Below are 25,922 nucleotides of genomic sequence, written 5' to 3' on the forward strand. Positions count from 1 at the left end.
GTAGTCGTGTGGAACGGCACTACAGGTCCCAGGAGCCCATGCGGCTGCAGGTTGGTTCCGGCAACGCCTGGTGTGTGTGGTCACCGCGGGGAACGTTTCCGTCTCGCAGGCACTTCCGGCAAGGCAGCGGAGCCCACTCTAAAGTCCCCGAGGGGTGGGGGGGAGGTAGGTACCGGGCTGTGTGTGCCCCCTTTTCGGAGGAGGGGTGGACGAGGCGCTCGGTGCCCACGGCTCGGGCAGGGTCACTAGTGTGTTTGTGTAGGGCCTGCTGATTCCCTCGCGGCTGCGCTGCGCTCGGGGCGTAGGGCGCCTTGGAGAATCCGGGCCCCGCCTGAGGGTCACGCTCAGAGGGGCTGTGGGTCTCCAGTGGGGCGGGGCAGGCCACGCTGTGGAGGAGGGGCTGGCCATGCCCAGGGCCTGGGCTCCTAGGGCTGGGGGCGGGCGTCTCCCCCCGGCAGAGAGCAGCAGGCGGAGGTCAGCCCGTGCAGGTGCACAGCCGGACCCGAGCCCGGGGAGGCTGCCCTTCGGCCCTGTCGCCAGGCTTCGCTCTGCCCCCGCCGCGTGCCGGAGGCTAAGGGTGTAGTGCTTCTGGCTGGCGCTGTTCCGCACCCGTCTCCCCTTTGGGCCACCTCTAAGGGGGCCCGATTTTCGGACGGAGCAGTTTCTGAATGGCAGGCTGAGCATCCTCCCTCACTTGGAAAAAAAAAGTCTTGGTCTGAGTGCATCTCTTGTGTGCCCTTGGCATGGAATGTTTGGAAACGGGGCCTTGGTTTGATTTACTAGTTTGTAAAATATTTTCAGGACCTAATGATAGGAGCAGCTTCTCTTTTGTAGTTGGTTTGGTTTGGGTTTGCGGGTGGGGGTGGTTGTTTTTTGTAACGCCAGTCTTCTAGCAGTGTGTATGAGAAGCCGAAAGTGAAACTGACCTATTTGTTATTCCAGTTTAATAAGTGGCAAAAAAAGCAAACAACGTGAATGATTAGTTGCTTTTTCAGTTTAATAATGGAAGAGGAACTTAAGGAAAACTTAAAACAGGCGAATTTATGACCTTCCAAAGTGTCTACAAGCAGTATCTGTAACTCATGCTTGGTTGATTTCCCCTCCTCCAGCATGACAGTATCAGGGTCAAGCTTTTGTGTTGCTTCTGTATTACAGGAAATAAGTTCACCTGAAGAAGATCTCTGTGTGGCTTGAAAACTTGTCTCTTGCCATCAGAAATTGGTCCAATAAAAGATTCCCTTCTTGTGTCAGCTTCACAATTTACTTGGTGGGCTGGGGTAATATTGAGTTTAGTGTTACATAATGGTTTTTCTTAAATATCTGTTCTATTTTACTTTCTAGCTGCACCTGATTAAATCTCAGAGATAGCAACAGTAGCTTTATGTTCAAATTCCAGAGACTGAATAGGTGGAGAGAACTTGATCTAGAAACTGGTGTATATTGTCACCTTCTCCATGTTCATTGCTGGGATTACATTGCATCCATGATGATAATCTGTTGCTTTACTAAATAAAAGTGTGGGATCTTTGCCGATTTATACTTTATGCAGTCACTTTAATTTGACTATGTACAGAAATTGGAGCCCACCCTAAGATGGCTTTCTTGTGTAAGGGATAGATAGAGGTAAACATAGTTCACTTTTAAAACATCTGCCTCTTGACTGTGAGGTGTTAATCTCACATTGGTGTTCACCATTTCAGAATAATGTATTTATTGGAATGGGAGTAAATTGCAAAACTGGTGAGATTCAGATCAGTTTTTTAATTAAGTAGACTGTAGGGATGAGTAACCAGTTACCTAGTAAGCATCACCTTTACTGGGTGATCCTTACCGGTAACTGCTTAACCAGTGGCCCAGCTGGGCTAGAGCAACCACCTGCCCACAAGATCCTGGTTAAATAGAACGTTTAACATTCTTTTTAACTGGTTAACTTTTTAACCAGGATTTTACATCCCTAGAAAACCAGTGGTTTGAGTTCCAGGGACAGATATTCATGTTTCCTTTAAATGGTTTGCACAATCTAAATGGTGGCAGTCAGTCATATTCAAAACAATAAAGTGTACCTGATTTCCGATATGCAGTTACATTTTTATTGTAAGTGAACACAGTTATATTTATAAATGCTTCTATGTTTTCATAAGTATAACATTTTTGGAGACATGTCTCAATAATGACTGTAAGGATATAAATTACCTGATTTTAGTTGGTTTTGCCAAGCACATAAAACTTTATTGAAATAGCTTATTGTCACATAGCTTAAGTGTAGCCATAAGTGGAGGATCTTTACTTTTGGAAAGTTTTTGCATAAACCAGTTTTGAAACTTTAATGGGGTATTTCACTTTCTGAAAACATTCTTTTAGTTCCCTGATCAATGAAACTGCTCAGTGTGTGAGGCAGGGTAGGTGAGAATCTATACAAATAAATGCTTATTCCTTCTTTTATTTTATTTTCACTCAGATTAGCAAAAATTTAATTACAGTGGCTGAATTTGTCTTGGACTCATGTTTGGTAAAATCATTCAATGTTGTTCCAGTGAATGCAACAACATTTACTCTAACTAAACTAAATTTTCATTCAAAAATAACAGGTCCTTCAAAAGTGCATTGATCAGGAGGTTTGCTGCAATTTTTCCTGAAATGAAGAAAAATTTAGTATAGTGGCTTATATTTTGTCCAGAGTTGGTTAATCATTTACAAACCTGAGTACAGTTTAGTTACTCATAAAGTTGAAACATGATTAAAACAAACCAATGTTATTTTTCATCAAATCACAAACATTGCCACCTTGCCTTCACTTGGTGGCTGAATCAAGCTCCTCCTGATTACAAAGATAAAAGCCAAGCTTCCTGATTCTATGGATGGAGGATAGGGTCTACTCAGGACAAATGTTTTTTCTCTAGTTGAGTTTAAGCCAGTGACAGTAGAAATGTTGGGGGTTATTGTTCCTCAACCTGACCTCTTTTGAATTTTTTTTTCTATCTAGAGAATTTGAGGAACCAATTAGTGCTTCCCATAGTGAGGGTAGGATGGTGACTTTTCTGAGGAAATTTATTACTCAGCCTCTGCTCAAGAAATCAACACTTGACATTGGAAATCTGCTAAATTATTGTCTGATGTCTATCTTCAATTTTTGGAAAATTGTAGTGATTCAATTTTGAGTACCTTGATATCTTAGATGATCTTGACCTGAAACTACACTGATGATATTGATTGACCTCCTGCTGGTAATAGATGGGGATTAATGCATGATAACTTTTTCTATAGTTGATCATGAGTTGATGAGATATAGCCTCATTTTTTTTCCTGAAATTTTCTAAAAAGTTATGCTAGGCAACTGCCTTTCCATACCCAATGGCACTATCATACAGGTTATAGAACACTGGAGTTCTGTCTTCCCACTTGGGAAAATTATTGAGGAGAGGTGTGGTATGTGGTGGTGATCAGTAAACTGATTTCTGCTGCTTAGCCTTATGTTTGTGGGTATGGATGAAAATAAGATGCTGAAGTTCAATCTGGATAAGACAAAAAGCAATGCTGGTAATTAGAGGGGAGCAGTTACAAGACAAAGTCTCTTTTTATTGAGGATTGATATATTCTATTTGTTAGTAGATATTGCAAAATGGAGTTGGTAGATACTTGACTAATGAGTAACAGTGTCTAGGAAGAAATTACAGCCCCCCCCCCCCATCTTTGCCAAGTTGTGAGAGGGCCAATTTGTTGGGATGTAGCCTAGGGATGTAAGGGACTAATCAACTATCTGATAAGCATAAGCAGTCAGTTGATTAGTGACTCTTTAGTTGCTCCCTCCTTCCCTCCCTGCACTGCATCTATCAGAGGCAGCAAGGGGGGTGGGGAGCAGGAGCTGGCTTAAAAGCCAGTTTCCCCTCAGCACCGTCTCCATGGCAGGGGAGACAGAGCCATGGCGGGGGACTGGGTGTAAGCTGATTCCCGGCTTGTGCCCAGTCCTAGAGCTGTGTCTTTGCTTTTTAAATATCTTAAGAGCTGGCTGGCTCTTAATGCATTTAATAGACTGAAGCACAGCTTGAGGAACCAGGCACAAGCCCGGAATCAGCCTACTGGCTCTCAAATCATTTAAAAGGCAGAGCTGCAGCAGGGCTAGCTCCCGGTGCTAGGAGCTAACTCTGCTCTGGCTCTGCAGTTTCCTTTGCTTATCGTCTAGTCCAGTGTTTCTCAACTTTTTTATAAAGTACCCCTTTTTAAAAAAAAAAAAAATTGTAAGTACCCTCAGGGTACAGTTTTCAGACACATAATTTTTTCTAACATTGCAACACATTTGTTTAAACAACTTAATCACAGCTGGGTGGGAATGACATTTTTGGGTGTAAAAATTCAAAAATAATGAAGTGCTGTAAAATTTAAAACACAAATTAAGTTTTCTCCAAATTTCAGTTGACGTTACCTCTCTTCTCCTCCACCCCCCTCCCCGACTTCTCTCAAGTACCCCTAAGAGTACTTGTACCAGTGGTTGAGAAGCACTGGACTAGTTGATGGACATTCTATTGACTAATCAAATTGGTTGTTTAAACACAATTTAACATTCCTAATATGGACCATGCCACTGCAGTCCATGCCTTTGTCGCTTTGAGGTTACAGAGTTTTACTACAGAGGGAACACCTTTTTAAGATGTACTGAAAACTGTTAGCTGGCACAGGATGCAGCAACCTGCATCTTAAGTGGTGTATCTTGTATGGAACATGTGATATCAGTGCTTGTGAGATGCACTGAGTTCTTCCTGGTTTTCGGGTTAATATTTGGTGCTTGTGTTGGAGCTCCTCTGTATGAAAAAGCAGGACCTAGAACAGACTTTTTGTGAAGGGCTTTTGGCTCTGGGGCATACCTTTTTTCCTTCCCTTTCTTTTTAACCCTGAAGTCTGAATAACCTGATTTTGTTCATCTTCAAGATAGCTAGAATTTTGGGGGTGGAAGCAGCACAATAAAACTCCTGGCTTTGGAGTGTGGAATGGATAACCTGCTGGTTTTACTTCTGACTTGATTGAATTTGCCAATAATTAAACATACATCTATAGATTAGAATAGTCTTGTTTGTATAGATGTATGTGTGCTTATGTTTAATAAGGATTTAGTAAGGTCCACTGGGAAAGCAGTGTTCTAAGTTTTGTAAATTCAAAGATAAATGAACCTGAATTGTGTTGGAAATTTAGAATTTTCATGAACTACATGGTAGCTGGGCTTGTAACTAAGACGGGTTCCCCAGGTGTGACAGAGATTTCACATCCTACCTCATTTCTATTCATAAGAGCTATAGATCAGTGCTCCCTGTAACCTGAGTGCTTGGGAGACCACCCAGGAGCAATTCAAATGCTGCCTACCTGATTAGGAGAGCAGTCATAACCAGCAGCATTTATGTCTACTGGTGGAGTACATCCACATGTGCCTCAGTGCACATAAAATGTATTCTGCGCATGGATGGGAAAATTAAAGGGAACAGTGACTGTCACAGATAGTAAATGCACTGTCCTGTGACTCCTCTACCACAGGGGTTCTCAAGCTTCATTGTACCAGAACCCTCTTTTGGCAATCAAAGTTACTACATAAGCCTAGAAAGAAGGACCAAAGCCTGAGCCTGTCCAAGCCCCACTGTCCTGGGTGGCCGAGCCAAAGCCTGATCTGCACCACCTTGTGGAGGATGAAAGCCCAATGGCTTTAGCCCCAAGCAGGGGGTTTGCAACCTGAGCCCCAGAGCAGAATAACAGCTAAGCCAGTTCTGACAATCCCATTAATATGGGATCCCAACTTCCGGTTTGAGAACTGCTGGTCTGCCATACTGGTTCAGATATTCAGCATTCCATCAGTCCATCTTTCTGCAATGGGCCATAGATAAGATTGCATCTTTTTTTTTTATTTTTTTTTTTACGTACCATTGAGTCAATACACTTCCACCATCATCACCAGGTGATGAGCTGGAGAGTCAACTTCCTGGAGTAGAGACAATATCCTGTGTGTTTTGCAGTGCCAGGTGTGCGCCTGATTCTCTAACTATCTTGTTCTGACTTCCTTTTCTGGCGCTCGCTCTATCCTAGGTTTTGTATTGATTGACTCTCATTACTATGCTAAAAACTTAAAAAACAACAAATAGTCTAGTAGCACTTTAAAGATATATGGTCACCTTAAAGACTAACAAAACATGTAGATGGTATCATGACTGTTTGTGGGCAAAACCCACTTCTTCAAATGACAAGCATTACCATTCTAAGCACCTGTCCTTTTAGGTAGGCAAATTTAGATTCTTTGGTGGTTCTTTTTTGGGATGGGTTTTTATTTTAGGGAGCCTGGGATTACTGGTTTAAATGTAATTGTGGAAAAACTTTTATCAAGAAAGTCTTGCAGCATACCCTGAGCATGGTCACTGTCTGCGTTAGTCTAATATTCTCTGGAAGTTTGTTCATCAGCTAAATTCCCTTAATTGGGTGCCTTATTTTCTGTTCACCTGCTTGATTCTGTACATTGTGAACTGCAATGTTGTAGACAAATGCAGCTGGTTGCACATGAACAAAGGAGTCTCTACTGTAGCTGAAATCTGGTCCATTAACAACTTTAAAAGGTAGAAGCCAGCAAAAGCAAAGTAAGTCAGTAGAGGGACTGGGATACAGGTTTGAATACAGATTGGAGTTTAAGCTAATAGTTTTCATTGTTATGGGTCGCAACGCAATGCTGGGTCATGGAAAGTCAGGCACTGGGTTGCTTTGCTGTAGGCTGATGAGGTGACCAGCCGTGATGCTAAGGCCAGCCTTCTGAAAGCAAGCAGCCGCAGGTCCAGCTCATAGGTGAAGGCAAGTAGCCCACTCTCACAAGATTAAAAAAGCAAGTCAAGCCTATTTCAAAACAAGCCCAAAATGAACTCCTTCCATTTTTGCTCAGCAATGCCTGGTGCCAAACCAGGAACTGGCCAATCGGAATGTGGAGCCAAAGCTTTGGGCAGGGCTGCTGCTGGCCACTTGCAAAGTGCAGTGTGGTCCACTATGCCTGCCTTACCATCCCACTGCATCAAGGACTAGGACATGCTGGGTGTATTCCTGTGCCCCAATAATCCTCTGTGCCAGCCCTTAGCCTCCCCACCCCGCCCAGAAACCTCTCCTGCACTCCAAACACCTCATCTCCAGCCCCATCCCATAGCCTGCATTCCCCGGACAGAGCCTACATCCTCTGTACCCCATTCCCATGTCCCAGCCTAGAGTCCCTGTCAACAATTTAACTTCTTTGACCCATCCCCTCGCCTTGCATCCCAAACCCCTCATCGCTGGCCCCACTCCAGAGCCCACACCTCCAAGCAAAGCCTCATCCCTGTGGCTCCACCTTGTAGCCTGCACTCGTCCAGTCAAATGATATAATTCATAGGCATCAACAATTTTCTTCAAGGAGTTACGAGAAAAAAAAAGTTTGAAAACCACTGATTTAAGCTTTGGAGAGGCAGACATTTAGCGCCTTTATACTGTTTTCATAGTGAGCTTTCGTGTCTTGAAATTGCACTCTTTGTATCCTGTTCATCCTCTACATGTGTGTTGAGGGTCTCTTTCTTTAAATATAACTGATGTCCACCATTACCCCATACACTCTGTATCAGAGCTGGGCAGTAATTTTTGATGGGGAAGGGGGGCATTCCAAGACTTTGGAAAGAGGTTAAGGGCTGCATTTCTCTCTGGAGGGGGTTTGGGGTTTGTGACAGAGGGTATGTTCAGAAGGCAGCTTCATGTAGGGGGTTGGGATGCAAGAGAGGGGGATCTGAGAAGGAGTTTGGGTGAAGTAATAGGTTGTGAGCTGAGGCAGGAGATTGGTGTGCAGGATCCGGGAGGGTGTAGGAGTGATTTTTTTTTTTTTACTTGGGAGGGGCATATAGAAGGGAGTGCAGGCTCTGGGGGAGAATTGTGACCTGGGAGGGGATGTGTGCACAGAAGGTTTGGGTGGTGATCTAGGGCAGGAGGGGATGACATCCTAGGGCAGGAAGTTAGGATTGGCTGGGGTGCAAGAGGCAGGCTCTGGATAAGAATAACTTATCTTAGCTCCCAGCCAGCAGTCCAAGACCATCCCTGAGATAGGCTTCTTCCTGCAGCAGCCCCAAGCTGCACAAGGAGGTTCCCTCCATGTGTGGCTCAGGGCAGCGCGTTCCTGGGGGGCAAGAGACTTTGTGTGCTCTCCTGCCCTCCTCCAATCATATCAGGTGGGTGCAGGACCTGGGGGGGGGTGAGAACTCTCTTACCCCTCCCCCCAGCAGAATCATGCGGCGTCTAGAGGGAACCGCCAGCTGTTTTGAACAGTTGGTGGCTCCCTCTATCTGTCATGCACCTCTGGTGGGGGTGAGGGGAGGAGACTTCACACAACCCCCCACCCCAGGCCAATTGAGGGCACCTTGCTGTTCAAAATAGCTGGCAGCTCTCTCTGGAAGACACGCACCCATGGCAGAGGGGAACCACCAGCTGTTTTGAACAGCTTCAGAGTCAGATCAAATGGCTTGGTGGGTCGGATCCGTCCTATAGATCAGCTCTTGCCCACCCCTGCTCTACATGCATTAGCTATAGAGTACAGATGACACCTTAAGTCTGAGCAATGTAATCTCCATGCAAAAAAATCAGTGGTGAACTAGTTTGAATGCAGACTGCTTGTCAACCTTCCTTGTGTCTCAGGCAGTGTATAACTGCCAGCTTCTGCTTGCCATTTCCCTCAGATCGATTTCTGAGGCCACATCTATACCAATATTCCCTCTAATTTTTTCCATCCATGTACGGATTACATTTTGTTATGTGCACTGATGCAAATGTTGATGTCCACCATCAGTAGAAACACGCTGTAGTCACTTTACTAATCCACTGGGCAGTATTTGAATCTCACCTGGGTGTCCAGGGAACACTGGTCTATACTACAAAGTTTTGTTGTCCTTAGCTATGTTGGTCAAGGTTTGTGAGGAGGGAGAAAAAAACCTCTCCTAAGCTACACAGGTTTGCTGCAAAAACTGTCATGTAGACACAGCTGTGCTGACAAGAGATTCAGCACCTTTTAAGATGATCTCCTAAATATGGTAGTTATTTAATATAACGTTGCATGACCTTGCATTAACAAGATTTTAAACACAAAAATAAGGTGTGCAAAGTTAGCTGATACAGGAGATATACAACAATTCTGTAATGAATAGCATTTGAGATTTTTACTATGATTCTGTAGTCAAGCTTCCTGTGGAACATTAAGATAGAAATGCAACTTATAAGAACTCTGTTTTATCAACATCATATTCTAAAACTGTTAACATGCAGCCCTAATTCACTTTAAAATGGGGTTATCATGGTTGATAAAAGCCAGAAACAAAGGGACAGATTAGTAAGAAAAATAGACTGATCTGTTGACTTGTCTAAACACAGTTAAAGAATTAATTCCCATATTAAATTCTATATTTTAAAAAAACCTTTAATATTTGTTACGTATCTGATGTTTGAATAAAACAGCCTACCATAGATAAATGCTCACATTGGAGTAATATGGTACAGGTATTTATCTTTGTGATGTGGGTTTCTTATGTGAAGTAGATGTGTGAGTACTTTTTTGTTAGTATGATGTTAATATGTAGATCTAGTCAAGCTTGTTGAATTGGGTAGCGTGGAAAAGGTCTAAGTACCAGATTCAATTACTGGAACAATTATTTTCCATTGAGCTAATATAGTTGCTGACACACCCTGAGTCAGAAAGAGATGTACGCTTTCTGTTTAAAGGCAAGATGTGATTCTGAGAACTCAGTTAGTAGGAGGAAGCCTGCAATGATGATTATATCCTATAATCAGTGATTATTAGGAGTCTGTTGAAGACAAGGGAATGAAACTAAATGCATAGGTGTACAGATTAAAATTTGATTATTTTTATTGCTGTTTTTAAACAATTGTACCTCTTTAAATATGTATTTCCACTTCAGGTCTATATTACATACTGAATTGCTTTCAAAGTACGTGTTTTACATATGTGAATTATACTGTTAGTAGAAATCTTATGTTTCTGTTCACTAGAGGTGGTGAGAGTTTCCAATGTGAATCCTATAAGAGAAGAATCAATTTTCTCCTTTTTAGTACTTTTCTTTTAAAAAAAGAAATATCTGAATTTGAGAATTTAAGATAAAGCTGTAGTCTTTTCAGTATTTTTTGTTTATTAAAATAGTCTTGTATGGGCTACAGTGACTTAAAATATTGGGACTTGTGAAGTAGAAATACCATTCATGGAGGAATTCTTTTCTTGAGAGCATAATGTATAGTTTTTTTTTTAATTATCATGTACTATTAGATCTGCTACTTGAAGTCTTTTGTGTATTAACTTTTCATTTGAAAAATTGTGGCAGTAGTTCAGCATTTATAATATGTATTTTCCCCTCCCTCACAGGGCAATTTATTTTTCAAGTCCGTTAAGTATTCTTGCACAACGAGGAAAAAGAAGAAAAACTTCAGTGAATGAGGAGTCTTTGCTTTTATAGCATTTTTCTTGAGAAGTGGAACTTTGAATGAGGATGACAATGGAAGAGATGAAGAATGAAGCAGAGACCACTTCCATGGTTTCCATGCCACTCTATGCTGTTATGTATCCTGTTTTTAATGAGGTATGCCATATCTTCTTGTTTGCATTGTAATGCTCTGCTCTGACACTGAGGCACCTGAAAACAAAAGGCAAGTGGCACACTAACACATGCGGTTCATCTTGATATGCAAGGATGTCCTACCAAGGCCTGAAATCCAACATCTATTGTACTTTGTTTTTATTATTACTATTATTTCTTCACTCTCCTTATTCGTGAAAGATTTTCAGGATTATCTTAAAGATTGCTATGTTCTTGACTGTGTCCATATATCTTGAATATGTTTTTGAACATAATCCAGGGCTCCCAGCCAGGACACCCTGGTCCAGCAACATCCAAGGTCCAGTGTTGCTGGACCAGCGTGTCCCAGTTTTTGAAGGTCCAACCTGTACTAGTGAAATTTTCAGGTGACACAAAAATTGGAGTGATAAATAAGATAGAAACAAAGCAGCTGTATGGACTGACCTGGATTGCTTTGGAAAAGTGGGACAGTTTGAATGTTTGTTTTAATACAGCCAAATGCAAAATCAGATAATCTAGAAACAAAGTACAGTGTCTTGGGGATGGTAGACAACAATCGACTGAGTTCCCAGTGCAATACTGTAGATAAGACGACAAACATGATTCTTGGAGACCTAACAAGGGCAATATTAAGTAGAAATAGGGATGTGAGAGAACCTCTGTATATAGTATTCCGTCCTCTACCATGTCAAATTCTGGAGTCTGCATTTGAAAAAGGATATAAAAAATTTGGAAGGTGTTCAGAAGTATGCTACAAAAATAGTGTGAACTCAAAAACATGCTTTTTAGTGAGGATTATAAGTAGTCTTTAATTTAGCGAAGGTTATGAAGTGATTTAAATGCAGCCTATAAATATCTATGTGAGAAGGAGAGATTCATTAGTAGGGGAAGTCCTTTAATCTAGCAGAAACAGGCATGATGAGATCTAATAGTTGAAGCTAAACAAATTCAAACTAAAAAAGTACATTTTTAACTTTGAGGTTAATTAATTTTTGTAACAGTTAGAGAACATGATAGATTCTCCAATATCCCAGGTTTACAACATGAAATATATCATTATCTTCCCAGTAAGGACTGGATTCAGCTACGGTGATATACATGAAGTTGTCAAGAAACTTATTTTATCCAAAGTGAATATTGTATTTTATGAAGGACCAATTAAAATATTTTGGGCCTTAAAGTTACATTTTAGATTAAAATTAATTTTACAATATAGAAAAGTAATTCCGAGTTGTGACATCTAGGCCATGGCTCTTCCTACAAATACTGGAAGTAGTTTAGACTGGTTCATGAGTCACTGGGTTTCGGTCAGACTCCCCTTCTGTGTTTGGGTCAAATTCTCTGCCGTTAGGAGCACACAGTGGAGAATCAAAACTACTTTCTTATCCATTCATTGTTTAGTTTTTTAAATTTTATTTTGGGACAACACTGAGCCAATTCTCCCTTTAGTTGTATTTTTCCAAATCTCTGTCCCTCAAATGAGACTGAGGGTCTGTTGTTTGTTCTGTCCTTCTCCACTATGGCAGAGAAGGCCAAACAGGCTCTGAAGAAATTACTGGCTTTTTCTTGTTCTAGTGAAATTCTTGTTTATTAATCATTCTAAACTTTCATTGCAGCTAGAGCGAGTAAATCTATCTGCAGCTCAGACCCTGCGAGCAGCTTTTATTAAGGTGAGAAACTAATAAAGAATTATTAAAAAGTTGTCTCAATCAAAAGAAATATTATGAATAAACATTTGAAGCACAGTTGAAAATAAATATGCTTTCAGTATTATTGCTTTGTTTTCCCTTTCTGCTGTCTTGTTTTAGAAGTTGTATATTTGGTAAGAATCAAGTGTCTATAAGAAGAATAGCCAGCTGCCACTTCTTTGGAAAGACTAGTGGTTTTCTTACTGGATTGGGCTGTCTCAAACTTTTATGATTGATTTTAAAAGTTTGTGTTATACTTAACTCATGGGGTAGAGGGGCTTATTTTGTGTAATTGCTAAATGTACTGATAATACACATCTCCAATTGATATTAAAAAGTCAACTGGTACTTCACATTAAATTGACAGGAGATGGGTAGGATCTGAACAATCTGTTCTTTGCTTAAGATAGACCGACTCCAGTTCCAGTAAATCACTTCAGTGGAAATTCTGCAAGGAGTCTCTTGGTTTCCTTCCTTTTTGTGGGGGGTTCCTCTTCTGCCCCCCGCTCCCTCCCATTTGTCCTCCCTCAATGACAGGCGGTAATCCAACTGTAGGTTAGTCAATTACCTGGAATTAAGATGAAAAGCCACATAGAACGTTAAAACAAATTTATTGGGCAGCAGGGATGAGATTCTGTGCACTGCGTCTAAGCCGGAGTTGACTAGGAACGGGATGGGTCAGAAAGTGAGTCTGCTATGATGCAGGCCTTAGCCTTCTTGCTTTTACAGTGTGGTCTTAGGTTACAGGTCTGTGTAGCGCAGTATGTCTGTATTAGCAAAGTTGTGAGACCTGCGTACAGGAATGGTAAAGCCAGGTTTACAGTGCAGTGTGGATTCTCAAGCCTCGTCTTGTAAATACCAAGACCACATCTCATAGATCCAGGCATAGTATACATTCTACACATTACCCTAAAAGGCTTATTAGCACAGAACTCATAGCCCAGGAGTGTTTTCAGGAAGCTTAATGTGGGCTTTTCTGGTGGGTGCAAAGAGGTCTTCCTGAGTTACAGAAGCCTCTCAAGCTGCCCAGGAGCTTGCAGAGTAAAACTATGCCAACTAATTTTGCAGGTTGAAGTATCTCATTGTCATCTAGTACAAATTATATTCTGCTGAGGTGATATCCTTTGGAGGTAATTATATGGCTGTTTTCTGCTGTTGCTGTGCTGGGATAATCTTCTCCTGGCTGTTTATGGGACTTCGAGGCCTTTTTTTTTTTTTTTTTTTTTTTTTTTTTTTACAACACTCCAATCCTTTTGCATGGTGTGGATGGGGGAGGTTTTCACTCACTGTATAGTAGGGATGTAATAGAGTAAACTTTTAAATCAGTTAACTGATGAGCATGATCTTTATTAGTTACTGTAACAGTTACATACCAGTTCCCATTCCCGCTCTGGGGAATCTGGCTTCCACCCCACGCTGCTAGTTCTGTATAAGAGCCAGCAGCTGATTCCCCGGCTTGCTACAGTTCTAAGGCGGAGGCACCCTTATAGACTAATTGGATAACTGGTGGAAATCCTATTGACTATTCAACAAATAGTCTAGTAGCACTTTAAAGACTAACAAAACATGTAGATGGTATGAGCTTTCGTGGGCACAGCCCACTTCTTCAGAGTGATACTATCTACATGTTTTATTAGTCTTTAAAGTGCTACCAGACTATTTGTTGTTTTCTGAGTTTATCCTGTACAGACTAACTTGGCTATCCCTATGAAACTATTGACTGTTCAATTAGTTAATCTAAATTTAACATCCCTAATCCTTACTGTATAGTTTTTTTTTTTAAATTACATGTTGGTGTTTTCTTTATGCTTTCCCACAACAATAGAAAATATCATGCAACTTTGTAATTTTTTTTGACCAAACGTTGATTATTAACATTTTAGACTGATACTCAGTGTTTCATGCTGATTGATAAGAGACAGAACCACAGGAAACTGCCTCTAGGAAAGGAAGGCGTTAGGGAGTAAAGGATGGGATTGTCCTTGATCAGGTATGATCAGGTAACAATTATGTATTTAATAGTAGTGTTGGCCCTTCTACTTTTCCTCAGATACAAAATATTAAAAGACTTATTTTTATTAGCTGTGCTAAATCCATGCGGGAGACAAAGAAACTAAAATCAAAAGATCCACTGAACAGAAATACCTAAAGTCATTGAATGTTTCTTGGGCTTCTGTAATAAAACTAAGCACACTTATTAAAATCCAGTGTAGTATAGATGTTGATCATAGATGGCAATAAACATTTTGAACTAAAAATTTATTGTAATGTCCACAAAATTATTGGTTCAGTACAGTTTAATGTAGGAATATGTATTACAGGCTACCTCAGCTTTTTAAAATGTATTATCTTCTTGAAATTTCTACTCTGCTCTTGGATTTGGTCTTAAATGTGTTAAACTATTTATTAATACAGAAGCATAATTAAATTTGATAGAAGCAGGGATACGTTTCTTAGTTAGCTATAGCAAACTAGATGTAAGATCCTTCTGAACATATATTAAGATTCAGTTTCTGGTGTCCTCCTATCCTGCTGAAGTATAGAAGGGACTGTGGGTGAGTCACATCACTTGCATCTTAAGCGCTTGGTGCCTACATAGACTATAATTAGTACTTGATTTCTGCTCCAAAATACTGATATCTAGTGACCTGAAGATAATTATCGTCAATGAGACAACTTTTATTGCAGTACAGGTTTCATTGTTGCCTTGGTTTGACTTTGTTCAGCTTCTCCCTGGCTGGGTCTGTAGATGTATTCTGGGATTTCCTGATTAAACAGGTATGTATATGGAGAGAGAAAATTGTAGTGGAGGCATTAAAATACAAACTCTTCTGGGCAGGACCGCTTGGTCTTTTCTGTAAATAACTATATATGTTTGTTATGTTAAATAAAACCATAGCAATAAGTAGCCAGATTGATTTGTGTGAAAACAGAAGGGGGTCTTTGAGACAGAGCACGGGCTTAATGTGCAGTGTAGGCATACTCTTAAAGGCATGGAACATGAATAGAATACCATTATGACTACTCGTTAGCAGCACGTATATCATGAAAGTATTACCTCAAAAATGCAAATAAATAGTGAGATACTTCACTTGATATAGAGCTATATTTTTCTTCTTCATCAGGTGAATTAGTACCTTTAAAAACAAAAAATTGCTGCCAGAAGTCACTAGTTTAGTGCCTAGCCTTTTGCGTTTTAACATGCATTTACTTTTGGTCGGAGCCTCAGCACTACTTCAGCATTCTCTTCTACATTTCCAATGCTCCCGATGTTAGCTTTGTTCTCTATCAGTATTTGAGTGTAGATATTCTGGCAATAAATTTGCTAAGCATCTCAACACCTTCCATCTCAATGCCTTATTCTGTACCTGACTCAGCATTTGTTTTATTTACATAAATAAATTAAAAAATATTTGTTCAATGCTTTCCTCAGTGTCCTTAAAGGCACATTATACTGTTTTTTCTTTGTTTTTTCTTTTTTATTATTTTAAGAAAGGAATCTGAGAGTGGTATAGATGTCCCCCCTTGTCAGTGCACAACAGACCAATGTCAAAAAAGCTAATGACCGTGTTTGTGCTGACTTCTTCTGAGCCCTGATATGCAGGGTGGCCACATAGGTCTGTGGTTGTCACATAAAACTCTGAAGAAATGGGGGAGCATCTTCAGGGTCTCTTGTAGGCATGCTCTGGGACACATGTGCGGGTCCTGTATTGAAGCTGGTCCAGAATGCTTTGAATAGTCAAATCTTCAAAGCTAAAGTCTGTCAGCCAAGCCTACTAAGTACTGCCAGCACTGCCAATGTTGATGCAGACTTGACTTCATTTTGTAAACCTATTAGGATAGCTTCAGTGCCAAAATGCTCTGTCTTCTCACCTGCAAATGTGAGAATTACAACATCACTTCAAGGGTCCCAAAACCACAAAAACCCCAACCCTTAAGATACAAGAGTGAAATGTTGCAAGATGATTCAGAGAAACAATTTTACAGATAAATCATAGTTTTCCATTCCAGTGTAAAATCTTTCCAGTTACTCTTGAGTTTAAATTAAACCCAGACTGGTACATGGGTGCAGAGCTATGAATTGACATTGGAATGGAGTTTTGGACAGACACAGAAATGTCCACTTACTGTCAGTAAAACTTGCTATTGTGAGAATCAGACATGCATGACAAAAATCACACAGTTGAGACATACTATACATGTAAGGCAAAAAATAAGAAGAGGAAGTCATCAGTGAAGTTGAATGGAAAAACTGGTAGATGGATGAGAACATTAAAACCAAATGTGTGACAGGAAAATATGGTAGTTGATTTGTATAGTAATATATATACATACTACTGGTGAGAGAACTAAGTTCAAAATAGAACTAATATTTAACAGTATATAGAAAAGTTTTATTGATTACATGGATAAAAATAGAATTAACATCTTATGCTTACAACAACAATTTAGTGTAAAAATATCTTTGTCACTACTTTAGGGAGTTCTGCTTTCTTTGTGTGCTTTGTTTCTTACGACTGCTCTTGTAAGATGTTTAAATATTATTTTGAAAATACATTAATACAAAAATATAAATCCAAAATAAATTTTAAAACATGAAGAAGGGTGAAATATTGTTTGAAACCTAAGGAATAACATTTTTGTCTTTTGTGCAATTATATGAAAATTTAAATTTTAAGAATTCTTACGTTTAAATAACATCTTTATAAAAAGGGAATATGCTCTAATAGTAGGTGGTAGAGACTGAAAGAAAGATGAATAGTGGAAAATAAATAAAATGTAAGGAGCAGCAGCAGCCATGGATGAAGACATTTACTGGATTTTGCAGATCTTTGTAACAACTTCAAAGACTGTCTGTCATCTTCTGTTTCTGACACTCTTGGAAGAAACACTGAAGCATTTGAAAAGCTATGAAAAAATAATAGTGATATATAAGAGTCTTGAAGATAAAGTGAAAATCACAATATCTGTAACTTGGCAAAATATGGCTGAAAGGGATTAAATGGAAATATAAAATGTTTTCTCTCTCATGTCAATGTAATTTTAATGTTCTCAATTTATATTTAGAGGATAAAACCAGATGAAAGTGATAGTGAGATGGGTGAAATGACTTACTGGGCAAAATAGCTAATGCAAAAACACTTCAGCAGTTCAGGAAACATGGATGAGATTGTGGGGGAAAAAATGGTTTACAAAGAGGTCTGCCATTAAGAGCATATTCAGCTTCTCTAGTTCCTAATCATTTGATCTTGTATGTACAGATATTGTCCCATTGAAATCTAGCTTTATGCTTTAAAATGTCACTCAAACCCTAAATATTTCTTAATCAAAATGTTCTTTATAATTTTAGGCTGAAAAAGAAAATCCAGGGCTCACACAAGACATCATTATGAAAATTCTGGAGAAGAAAAGTGTAGAAGTTAATTTTACAGAATCTCTCCTCCGTATGGCTGCAGATGATGTAGAAGGTATAGTCTTTGGGGAGGGTAGGTGGGAATTGCATGTAAACTCATGTTCTCTGATATTGATAAATGTAAGCTTACCTTTTGATACTTTTGATCAGAGACAAATGTTAGATTAAATCTGAAAATTAGCTTAAAAAAATCTGTCACTTTTCTATTTTATGACAGGTTTCTTCTTGGCATTGGAAGTGCAAGTGAATTTTGTACTTCTTGCTGTATTGCATCCCCTAGTAATGAGCATTTAAAAAATCCTGATTCAATATTGCAAAAACTCTTATGGGTATTTTATTGAACATAGTAATTCATATTTATTATACTCTGTAATTGTAAAGACATTCACCTCTGCAGTGAAAATGATATAAATTATTAGAGAGTACAGTGCATGTAGTTCACCCTATGTAATATGAAATCTGTCTTTTCCACAGTCAGAAGGCAAAATATTCTTTCGAATATAGTGGTGCTTCCCCCCTCTTCCCCCATAGAACCAGAAATTCACTGTAAGAGGGTTTCATTCCATTTAGTAACTTTTTTACGTTGCATTGGATTAGCACAATGCTGCCATTCCATTCAGTGGATCTTCACTGGATTTTGTTTTTTTGTAAAATGTTAAAATAATGAATGTTCTGGGGGTTTGTTTGTTCGTTTGTTGTTTAGATTGAGTGGCTAAGCATAAGTAGAGATGTTGCTTACAGACTATGCTCCTATTGCTATAGAAATTAATTGCACATGTCTACTGATGGTCTGTGTATCACTTTAAAATTGTATTTTAAAAGAACTGATGGACCTTTATATGAATAGCAATATCCACAGTGTCACTGGAAATATACTTGAGGGTAAGTAATAATTTCTTGTAATATTTTTTGCCGATCAGAGTACATGATTGAAAGGCCAGAGCCAGAATTCCAAGACCTAAATGAAAAAGCACGAGCACTTAAACAGATTCTTAGTAAGATTCCCGATGAGATCAATGATAGAGTGAGATTTCTTCAGACAATCAAGTAAGTGCTGCATTCTGTATTTATCTACAGATCAAGCTGGAAGTATTGATGTGGATATTAAATATTATTACGTGTCTTAATGATAGGGTACTTTCAGTACTCCTCTTCAGCTCTTGGCAGTACTGGGCTTCTGTAGAGAAGTGGACCACTCTGTTCAGAGAGCATGACTGATGCTTGGCTCTATGAATTGCCAATTATAAGCAGGGTGATGGAGAGCGTATTGCATCTCCGTATCGTGTGGAAAAAGCATGGGTTGTATTGAGAGACTGTCTACTACTTTTTGCTTGCTGCACTTGTTTTGTGGCTAAATAGGACATTAATTTCTATGATCATGGAAAAAATCAAACTGCAACCAATCTTGCTTATGTAAAAAAAACATAGTTCTGTTGTAATGTATGATAAGCATACAGACTGTATATTTTATAGTAGTAAAATTAAAAAATATAGGATTAGGTTAATATAATTGCACGAGTCTAGAAATGTTATCGTGTCATTGATTTGTTCTGTGGCCTTAGACAAGTCACCCTGTTGTGTGGATAAATTAATTAATATCTCTGAGAGAGAACCATAGTGCTATGTGAAAATGGTTGAATCTATAGTTACACGGTTATCCTAATACAATGTTATTCAACTTGTACATTTAATGTTTTGATTTGCATGCATTTGGATTTTTTTTTTTATAATGAGGGTTTTTAATGGGGCAATATTGGCTGGTGACAGATTTTAGAGGGGTTTGTGTAATACATAATGTATAAATCTTAGAACTGAATTTTACTGATTTTGAGGCTTTTCATACATCCTGCAATACAACAGTACACTTGCATGGCTGCCTATAAGGTATCTAAATACCAATAGTTTCTCTCTCTTCCCTCCCCTCCCCCTATACACCAATACAACTTGATTATAGTATGTGTGTGTGTAGTGGATACTAACGAATGAAGAGGTGAAAAATATTTTAACGCTGATTGGCTTATGAATGCCCATGTTTGTATGGCTCCTTTTAGGTCCTTTTGAGCTACACTGGCTGAAAAATCCCTGGCTTTATTAACAATATTGGCTTATATTGGTCAATAATTCTTAATTGCTATTTCCATTATATATGTGGATATGATTTTTTTCCGCAAGTGCTTGTCTTACAGTGTGGTAGTCTTCACTTCTAGAGCTTGAAATTTCAATAAAAGGATTGAGGCAATAGCTTTGCTTTTTAGAAAAGGGTATGTATGGAGAGAAGGAAGATTTGTTTATCTTAACAATACAGCAAGCTTGGGTTTGCTTGAAATTCCCAAGCTAAGGGGAACGGTTATATAACTGAAAACCACTAACATTAAACATAAAACAAAAAGTGTTAGACAAAGATGTCATATCCATGCTAAAACTTAAACTAGACTCATTGGGCTACTTTCAATGAACTTTGGATTCATGGTTCTGCACTGATATAGTGATATAAAGTGTCAGCAGTGTCTCAAGCAGGAAATAGCCTGTGGCACTCTTACGAGAAGAGTACCTAGATCTGCATTCTGCTCAGTGATTAGGAAATGGGATTATAAACATTCTGAAATACAGTTTTTAATTTTGGTAAGCCAGAAGTAAACTTGCGTCTAAAGTGTAACTTTTGCTATTTTATAGAACAGAGTTTATAAAATTGTGCACAATTTTGTAGAGGTTTGATATAAAGGAAGTGACAAAACAAAGTAACTACTCTGTTCTGACCACTCTTATCCACTAAGAGGGATGCTAGGCGGTCTTGTTTCAAACACAAACATTCAGTATCTAATTCAGCTCTTTAGATCCATCCAGCCCCTTCAGTTGGTAGGAATTGTGTGTGCCTATCTGAAAGCACAGTTTGGTTCTTACCAAGTGAGTACCAAAAGCCCTTGGACTTAAAAATGCAGTAGGATCTTTCCAGTTGCCTTGAAATTGTAATGTTGTAACTTGGAGCCACATTCTAGTCCATTCCGGGATCAAGTGTCATAAATTCAAAACAGTAATCCTAAATCAAATCAAGGTGTTAAAAGAACTGTAAGTGCCCGTTGACTTAAATTGAACATCGTAAGTCTGACTGCTTACGTATGCTATTATTTAACATAAGTTTCCATATTATTAGCAAATGCTAGCTTTCAGAGTCAAAGTAGCACATTACATTTAATTTGGAGTTAAGTACTATATAATCTAATTAGTTCTCTGCATTTGGTCTTGATGATGTATCATATTTCTGAAGTATTTTATAGAAATAATTTGTGTCAAATACCATTTTTTCCTAGAAGTGTTTTAAAAGTCAGCATTAAATTAGGCTTATTTAAAATATTATATTCTTTTTATTATCAAATAGGGACATCGCCAGTGCAATAAAGGAACTTCTTGACACAGTAAATAATGTCTTCAAGAAATATCAGTACCAGAACCGGAGGGTATGTGAATGAAGATTTGCATGTATTACTATTAAACATAAGTATAAAAGATCTTGAATTCTTACAGTGTAAGGGTGAGTGGTACAATTTAGTCACTAACAAGTCAGAAGGAAATGTACCTAAAATAAAAAGAAAACAGATAAAGCAGTATAACAAATGCAAATCTTTCACTAGTCATATACTTTGTTCTAGTCATTTCTTCCAGTATGCATGGGTTTTTAATATTCGTCAGTGTTGCATTATGTTGTCTCATGGAAATGTCTGACAAGGAAGTTAAACATTATAACCACTAGCCTTTTCATTTCTAAGTGTTTTGAATTCCGGGATTTGCATGTTTTTAGTTCAGTCTTTCTGTTTTTACTCCCTAATCCTTTATAACTTGTTATTGATTAGTTACTCTCAATAATTTGTTCTGTAAAGGCATTGAACGATACTGTTTTATTTAATTGTGGTTTGCATCTTTTTAGGCACTTGAGCACCAAAAGAAAGAGTTTGTAAAATACTCCAAAAGTTTCAGTGATACCCTGAAAACCTATTTTAAAGATGGAAAGTAAGTATACTTTTGAAAGCAGCTTCACAACAATAAATTAGTTTTTTTACTTTTATGTAGAGTAAAATTTCTTGGCCTATATATGGCTGTTGCATTTGTCTGTCTTCATTTCTTCATGTGTCTGTAAGGGGAGAATAAACCCATGAATACTTAAAAAAATCAAGACAAAGTAATCAGGTGTGTAATTTGAATATTATGATTCACTTCCTATAGTATATGTAGGTATGAGAACAGGACAACAGTAAGGTAAGCCAACCAAAAATCTGCACAAATGTTAAATGTTTATAACTAGTGGTTTGTGAATGGCCGTTTGAATACAGAAGTCTACATTTTTTTATATGCCTTTTAATTTTCAATTTAAAAAAACAGTTCTTTAAGGTTCGTGGGTTTTTGTTTGTGTGTGTGTGTGTGTGTGTGTGTGTGTGCGCGCGCGCGCTTTGGAATCTGTGCCATTGTATTTCATGGTCACTTACTGTTATGTGAGAAGATCTGATTTCATAGTCAAATATATTTCTTGGGGGCAGGCAGACTCTGCAGCCTACTGGTATTAGTTGTCTGTGTCCATGCAGGAGAACCAGATTTAATTTTCCATTCCGTTATGTCAAACTCAACGAAGACTGAAAGCATTATGGAGCCATTGCACCATTATAGAAGGGAAATTATCTTAAACCACAAGTGATCATCTCCCCTGCTTTCTTTGAAATTAATACAGGTTGAACTTCCCAAATCTGGGACTCGCTGATCTGGCAACATCTGTGGTCAGGCAGGGATGTTGCTGGACCAGAGAGCCCTGGAGGCCACGAGCCTGCTGGGGAGCACTGGCTCAGCCAGATGGTGGATGGGGAGCTCCCACTCTAGTCGGAGAGTCCCTGGCGGCAGTGGGGGCCAGGCAGTCCCTGACCAGGGAACCCCTGGTAGCAGCAGAACTGGCCCCAGTAGTGGGGTCAGTGGTGGCCAGGCAGCCCCGGCTGGGGAACATCATTGGGGCTAGGCGGGGCTCGGGAACTCCTATTGTCGGCAGGACCAGATGGCTGGGAAACCCCCAGCGGCATCGGAGCCAGGCACTGACAGGCATTGTGGGGAAATCCTATCACCAGCCTGTTGATGGTGACTGAAGTTCAGGACCTTGAAGTTTGAGGGTTAAAAGTGTAGTTTCTGAAGTGTAGGATTCTTAATTCTTTACTAGAAATGTGAAGAGCACCAGCAACGTACTAGTCGGACATCAATCAGGAGTTATTAATAAGGGTGTGTCTAAACTGTAAACCTGGAATGATGGTGATTAACAAAAGTTATTAGACCAAACATGAACACACACTAATAATTTACACTTTTGCAGTGCCTTTCATCTGGTAATCATAAGGCATGGCATAGCCAGTGCTAGAATTTGGAGATCCCAGCTGAGATTTGTATTACTGACTCTGGGATACAAGAAATGATATAATATGCATAACACTGGCCATGGCCCAAAGCAAGACCTTTTTAAAAGGCACCAGAAAAAAGTGCAAGCAAAATTATAACAATCTGATAATTGTTAGGGAGATGAAAAATCCCATCTGTGTTGACCTTGTTCTTGGGTCTTTTTTAAGTTAAAGGTAACTGAGCAATGCTGAAGCAACATAGTATGAGTGCCCTGTTGCATAGGTATAAGGGACAGAATGGCAAATTAATCAACATCCACTCCTGTTACAGTCAGCTGTACTTGTGAAGTTCCCACCACGTCTTAAAGTTAAAACCTTTAATGACCACAGTTACACTCTTCTCTATCTAGCTTTGAGTTTTTAAACTACATTTGCAGGAGCCAAAATTATTGCAGATCTTACCATTTCTAGTGTTCTTTGCATGGGTAAGGCATGCAGGACTTGTGATCTAGTTATCAGTTGTAAATTGAATGGAGCTGCTATTCTTCAAAACATCTGAACGTGCTTTGCTGGGATGCATGTGCAGTTATCCAGATTTGGTATTACTTTTATGCAAATTTTTTTATTTTGAAGTGGTTTTTATTGGTCTGAAACAGTCTTGATGTTGAAGTATGTTTCTTTTCTTATAACAGGGCAATAAACGTCTTCATAAGTGCCAACCGACTAATTCATCAAACCAACTTGATACTCCAAACCTTCAAAACTGTGGCCTGAAAACTGTATATGTTTGAGAGTTGTACTTTTCAATGGTGGATAGCATACCTTTATATGTAAATTTTAAAGTTTTGACTGTATAAATTATCAGTCCCTCTTGACGGGACCTAATGCAGGATTTCAAATGGGATTATTGCCATCTTACACCATATTTTTGTAAAATGTAGCTTAATCATAATCTCACAATGAAGATTTTGCATCACTCTTTGCTATCATTCTTTTCAGAATTATAAGCCAAAAGAATTTACGCCTTAATGTGTCATTATGTAACATTCCTTATAAGAATTGTAAATATTTGGTGTTCTATTTCTGACATTTTAACTTGAAAACGAGAAACTGCAAGACTATGTATTTAACAATATTGGTGGCAAATATTCAATAAATAGTTTACAACTGTTAGTTTGTCTCTTTGTATTTGAAAAAAAATGTGTAACCTGTTTCCCTATAATTGAGGAATATACACTAAATGTAAGAAATTGAGATAAAAATTAGGGGTGCAGGAAGTGTTAGGTCAAAGGCATTTAAAATCAGTTTTTTAAAGTGAGTCTTCCTGTTTTTCATTTGTCAGAGTGCCAACTTTTTTGAAATGTGTGGTCAGTTAAAGTTTGAGTAAGATATTCAACCACAATAATGTTTTTAAATCACAAAGATGAAAGAATAATGGCAATTTGTGCAGTGGGATTACACTCCTGTTGCTGACAAATTACAGGGGTAATTTGTCAAATCTGGTTTAAATTTCAATTGAAAACTAAAATACATAATGGACATCCTAATGAGCACTTTACATCCCAGCAGTGACATCTAATTGATGATTTTTTAATTGTAGAGGATGTTAGCAAAGAGGACTAGGTACACTGCTAATATTGGTTTAGGAACGAAGGTTGCAAAACACGAATCCATATCACTTCATTTTATTTATTACTATCTTACTGTCAAGTTTGAGCACTGAATTACAATACTTTATATTTGTGTGTCTACACATGTACACACATGGCTGACTTTGTTTAGGAAATGACATTCTGAAATGTATATCCATTATACATGACAATTAGCTTTATATGTATTCTATCCCAGGGAAAAGAAGGGTCTTTAAAACTATCCTGTTTTAGGAAAGAAGTTATTTTCTAACTTGCAAGTAGCACATCATGACATGCAGCCAAATTTTTACTACTTGTAACTCTGTTAATGGTGATCAAGGACACAGATTGTAACTAATATGATTAGGGATTCAGGAGGCCTAGAGATGATACTTGGTGGAAAGTTACATCAGTTATACTGTACTCTGTGGTGAATATTTCAGATGTTCAAATACACTGAACTGCTTGACTCCAACACGGTGACGCTTTAAAGTTTTGCACAGTACAAAACATGAAAGCTTATATTATGAAAATTGTTATCTAAAAACCTCAAGCTCAAAAAGTGGCCTAGGTTCTCCTCTGTATCCCTCTAAGCTGCATAGTAGCACAGCTTCACAGGTGATTAACCAACCCTGCCCAGTCAGTCAGCTCCTTGCACAGAGCCCTGAGCTTAGAGGGAACTACACACAGTTACAGTGGAGTTACCGGGCCTATATATCTGAACTATGAATGTAGGTTGGACCTCCCTGATCCGGCACCATCAGTACCTGACTGGTCCCAAATGAGAATTTGCCAGACCAGGGGAGATCTGCCACTATCCCTGAAGCCCATGCTGCTGGCAGACTGCCCCAGCAGGCACCCTGCCTCACTTGCCCAGCTGTTGCCAGCTCTCTGAGCAGCATGGTCTCTGGCTCCTGCTGCTCCTAGGGGCTGCCACGGAACTCCAGTCCCAGCACCCTCCTTCAGGGGGCTGCTGTGGGGGCTCTGGCCCTGCATTTCTGGAGACTGTGAAGGGAATCCAACCCCAGCCCTCCATTCCCAGGGGCTACTGTGGCGCTCTGGTTCCAGCCCCACGATCCAGAAGGCTGCTGCCAGGCTATGGTCCCCTGCTCCTGGGGATTATCTGGAGATTCCCTGCACTGCTGTGGACTACGGGAGCTCTAGCTCCGGTCCTGTGCTTGCCTGCAGCTGAATGCTGACCCTGTTTTCCCTAGCCCTGGCTA

At 39.2% G+C, this 25,922-nt stretch overlaps 1 protein-coding gene across 1 annotated transcript; it reads left to right on the forward strand.

Moving 5' to 3' along the window:
- The first annotated feature begins 29 nt into the window (after positions 1-29).
- Positions 30-24,241, forward strand: PDCD10 (programmed cell death 10). Its single transcript, XM_014575817.4, has 8 exons — positions 30-165; positions 10,394-10,607; positions 12,221-12,274; positions 17,643-17,760; positions 18,626-18,752; positions 21,082-21,160; positions 21,628-21,710; positions 23,761-24,241. The coding sequence occupies exons 2-8, from the start codon at positions 10,512-10,514 to the stop codon at positions 23,840-23,842; spliced, it is 639 nt and encodes a 212-aa protein (XP_014431303.1). The 5' UTR covers positions 30-165; positions 10,394-10,511; the 3' UTR covers positions 23,843-24,241.
- Positions 24,242-25,922: the final 1,681 nt, after the last annotated feature.

This window comes from Pelodiscus sinensis, chromosome 10, assembly GCF_052426305.1.
Source record: "Pelodiscus sinensis isolate ZL-2025 chromosome 10, ASM5242630v1, whole genome shotgun sequence".
NCBI lineage: Eukaryota > Metazoa > Chordata > Testudines > Trionychidae > Pelodiscus > Pelodiscus sinensis.

What these genes read in the sequence shown, in the direction of transcription:
- PDCD10 (XM_014575817.4), top strand. Translation starts at nt 10,512, where the DNA reads ATGAGGATGACAATGGAAGAGATGAAGAATGAAGCAGAGACCACTTCC. An exon ending in TGCGAGCAGCTTTTATTAAG is followed by an intron (nt 12,275 to 17,642) that starts GTGAGAAACTAA and finishes TTATAATTTTAG; the next exon opens with GCTGAAAAAGAAAATCCAGG. An exon ending in ACCTATTTTAAAGATGGAAA is followed by an intron (nt 21,711 to 23,760) that starts GTAAGTATACTT and finishes TTCTTATAACAG; the next exon opens with GGCAATAAACGTCTTCATAA.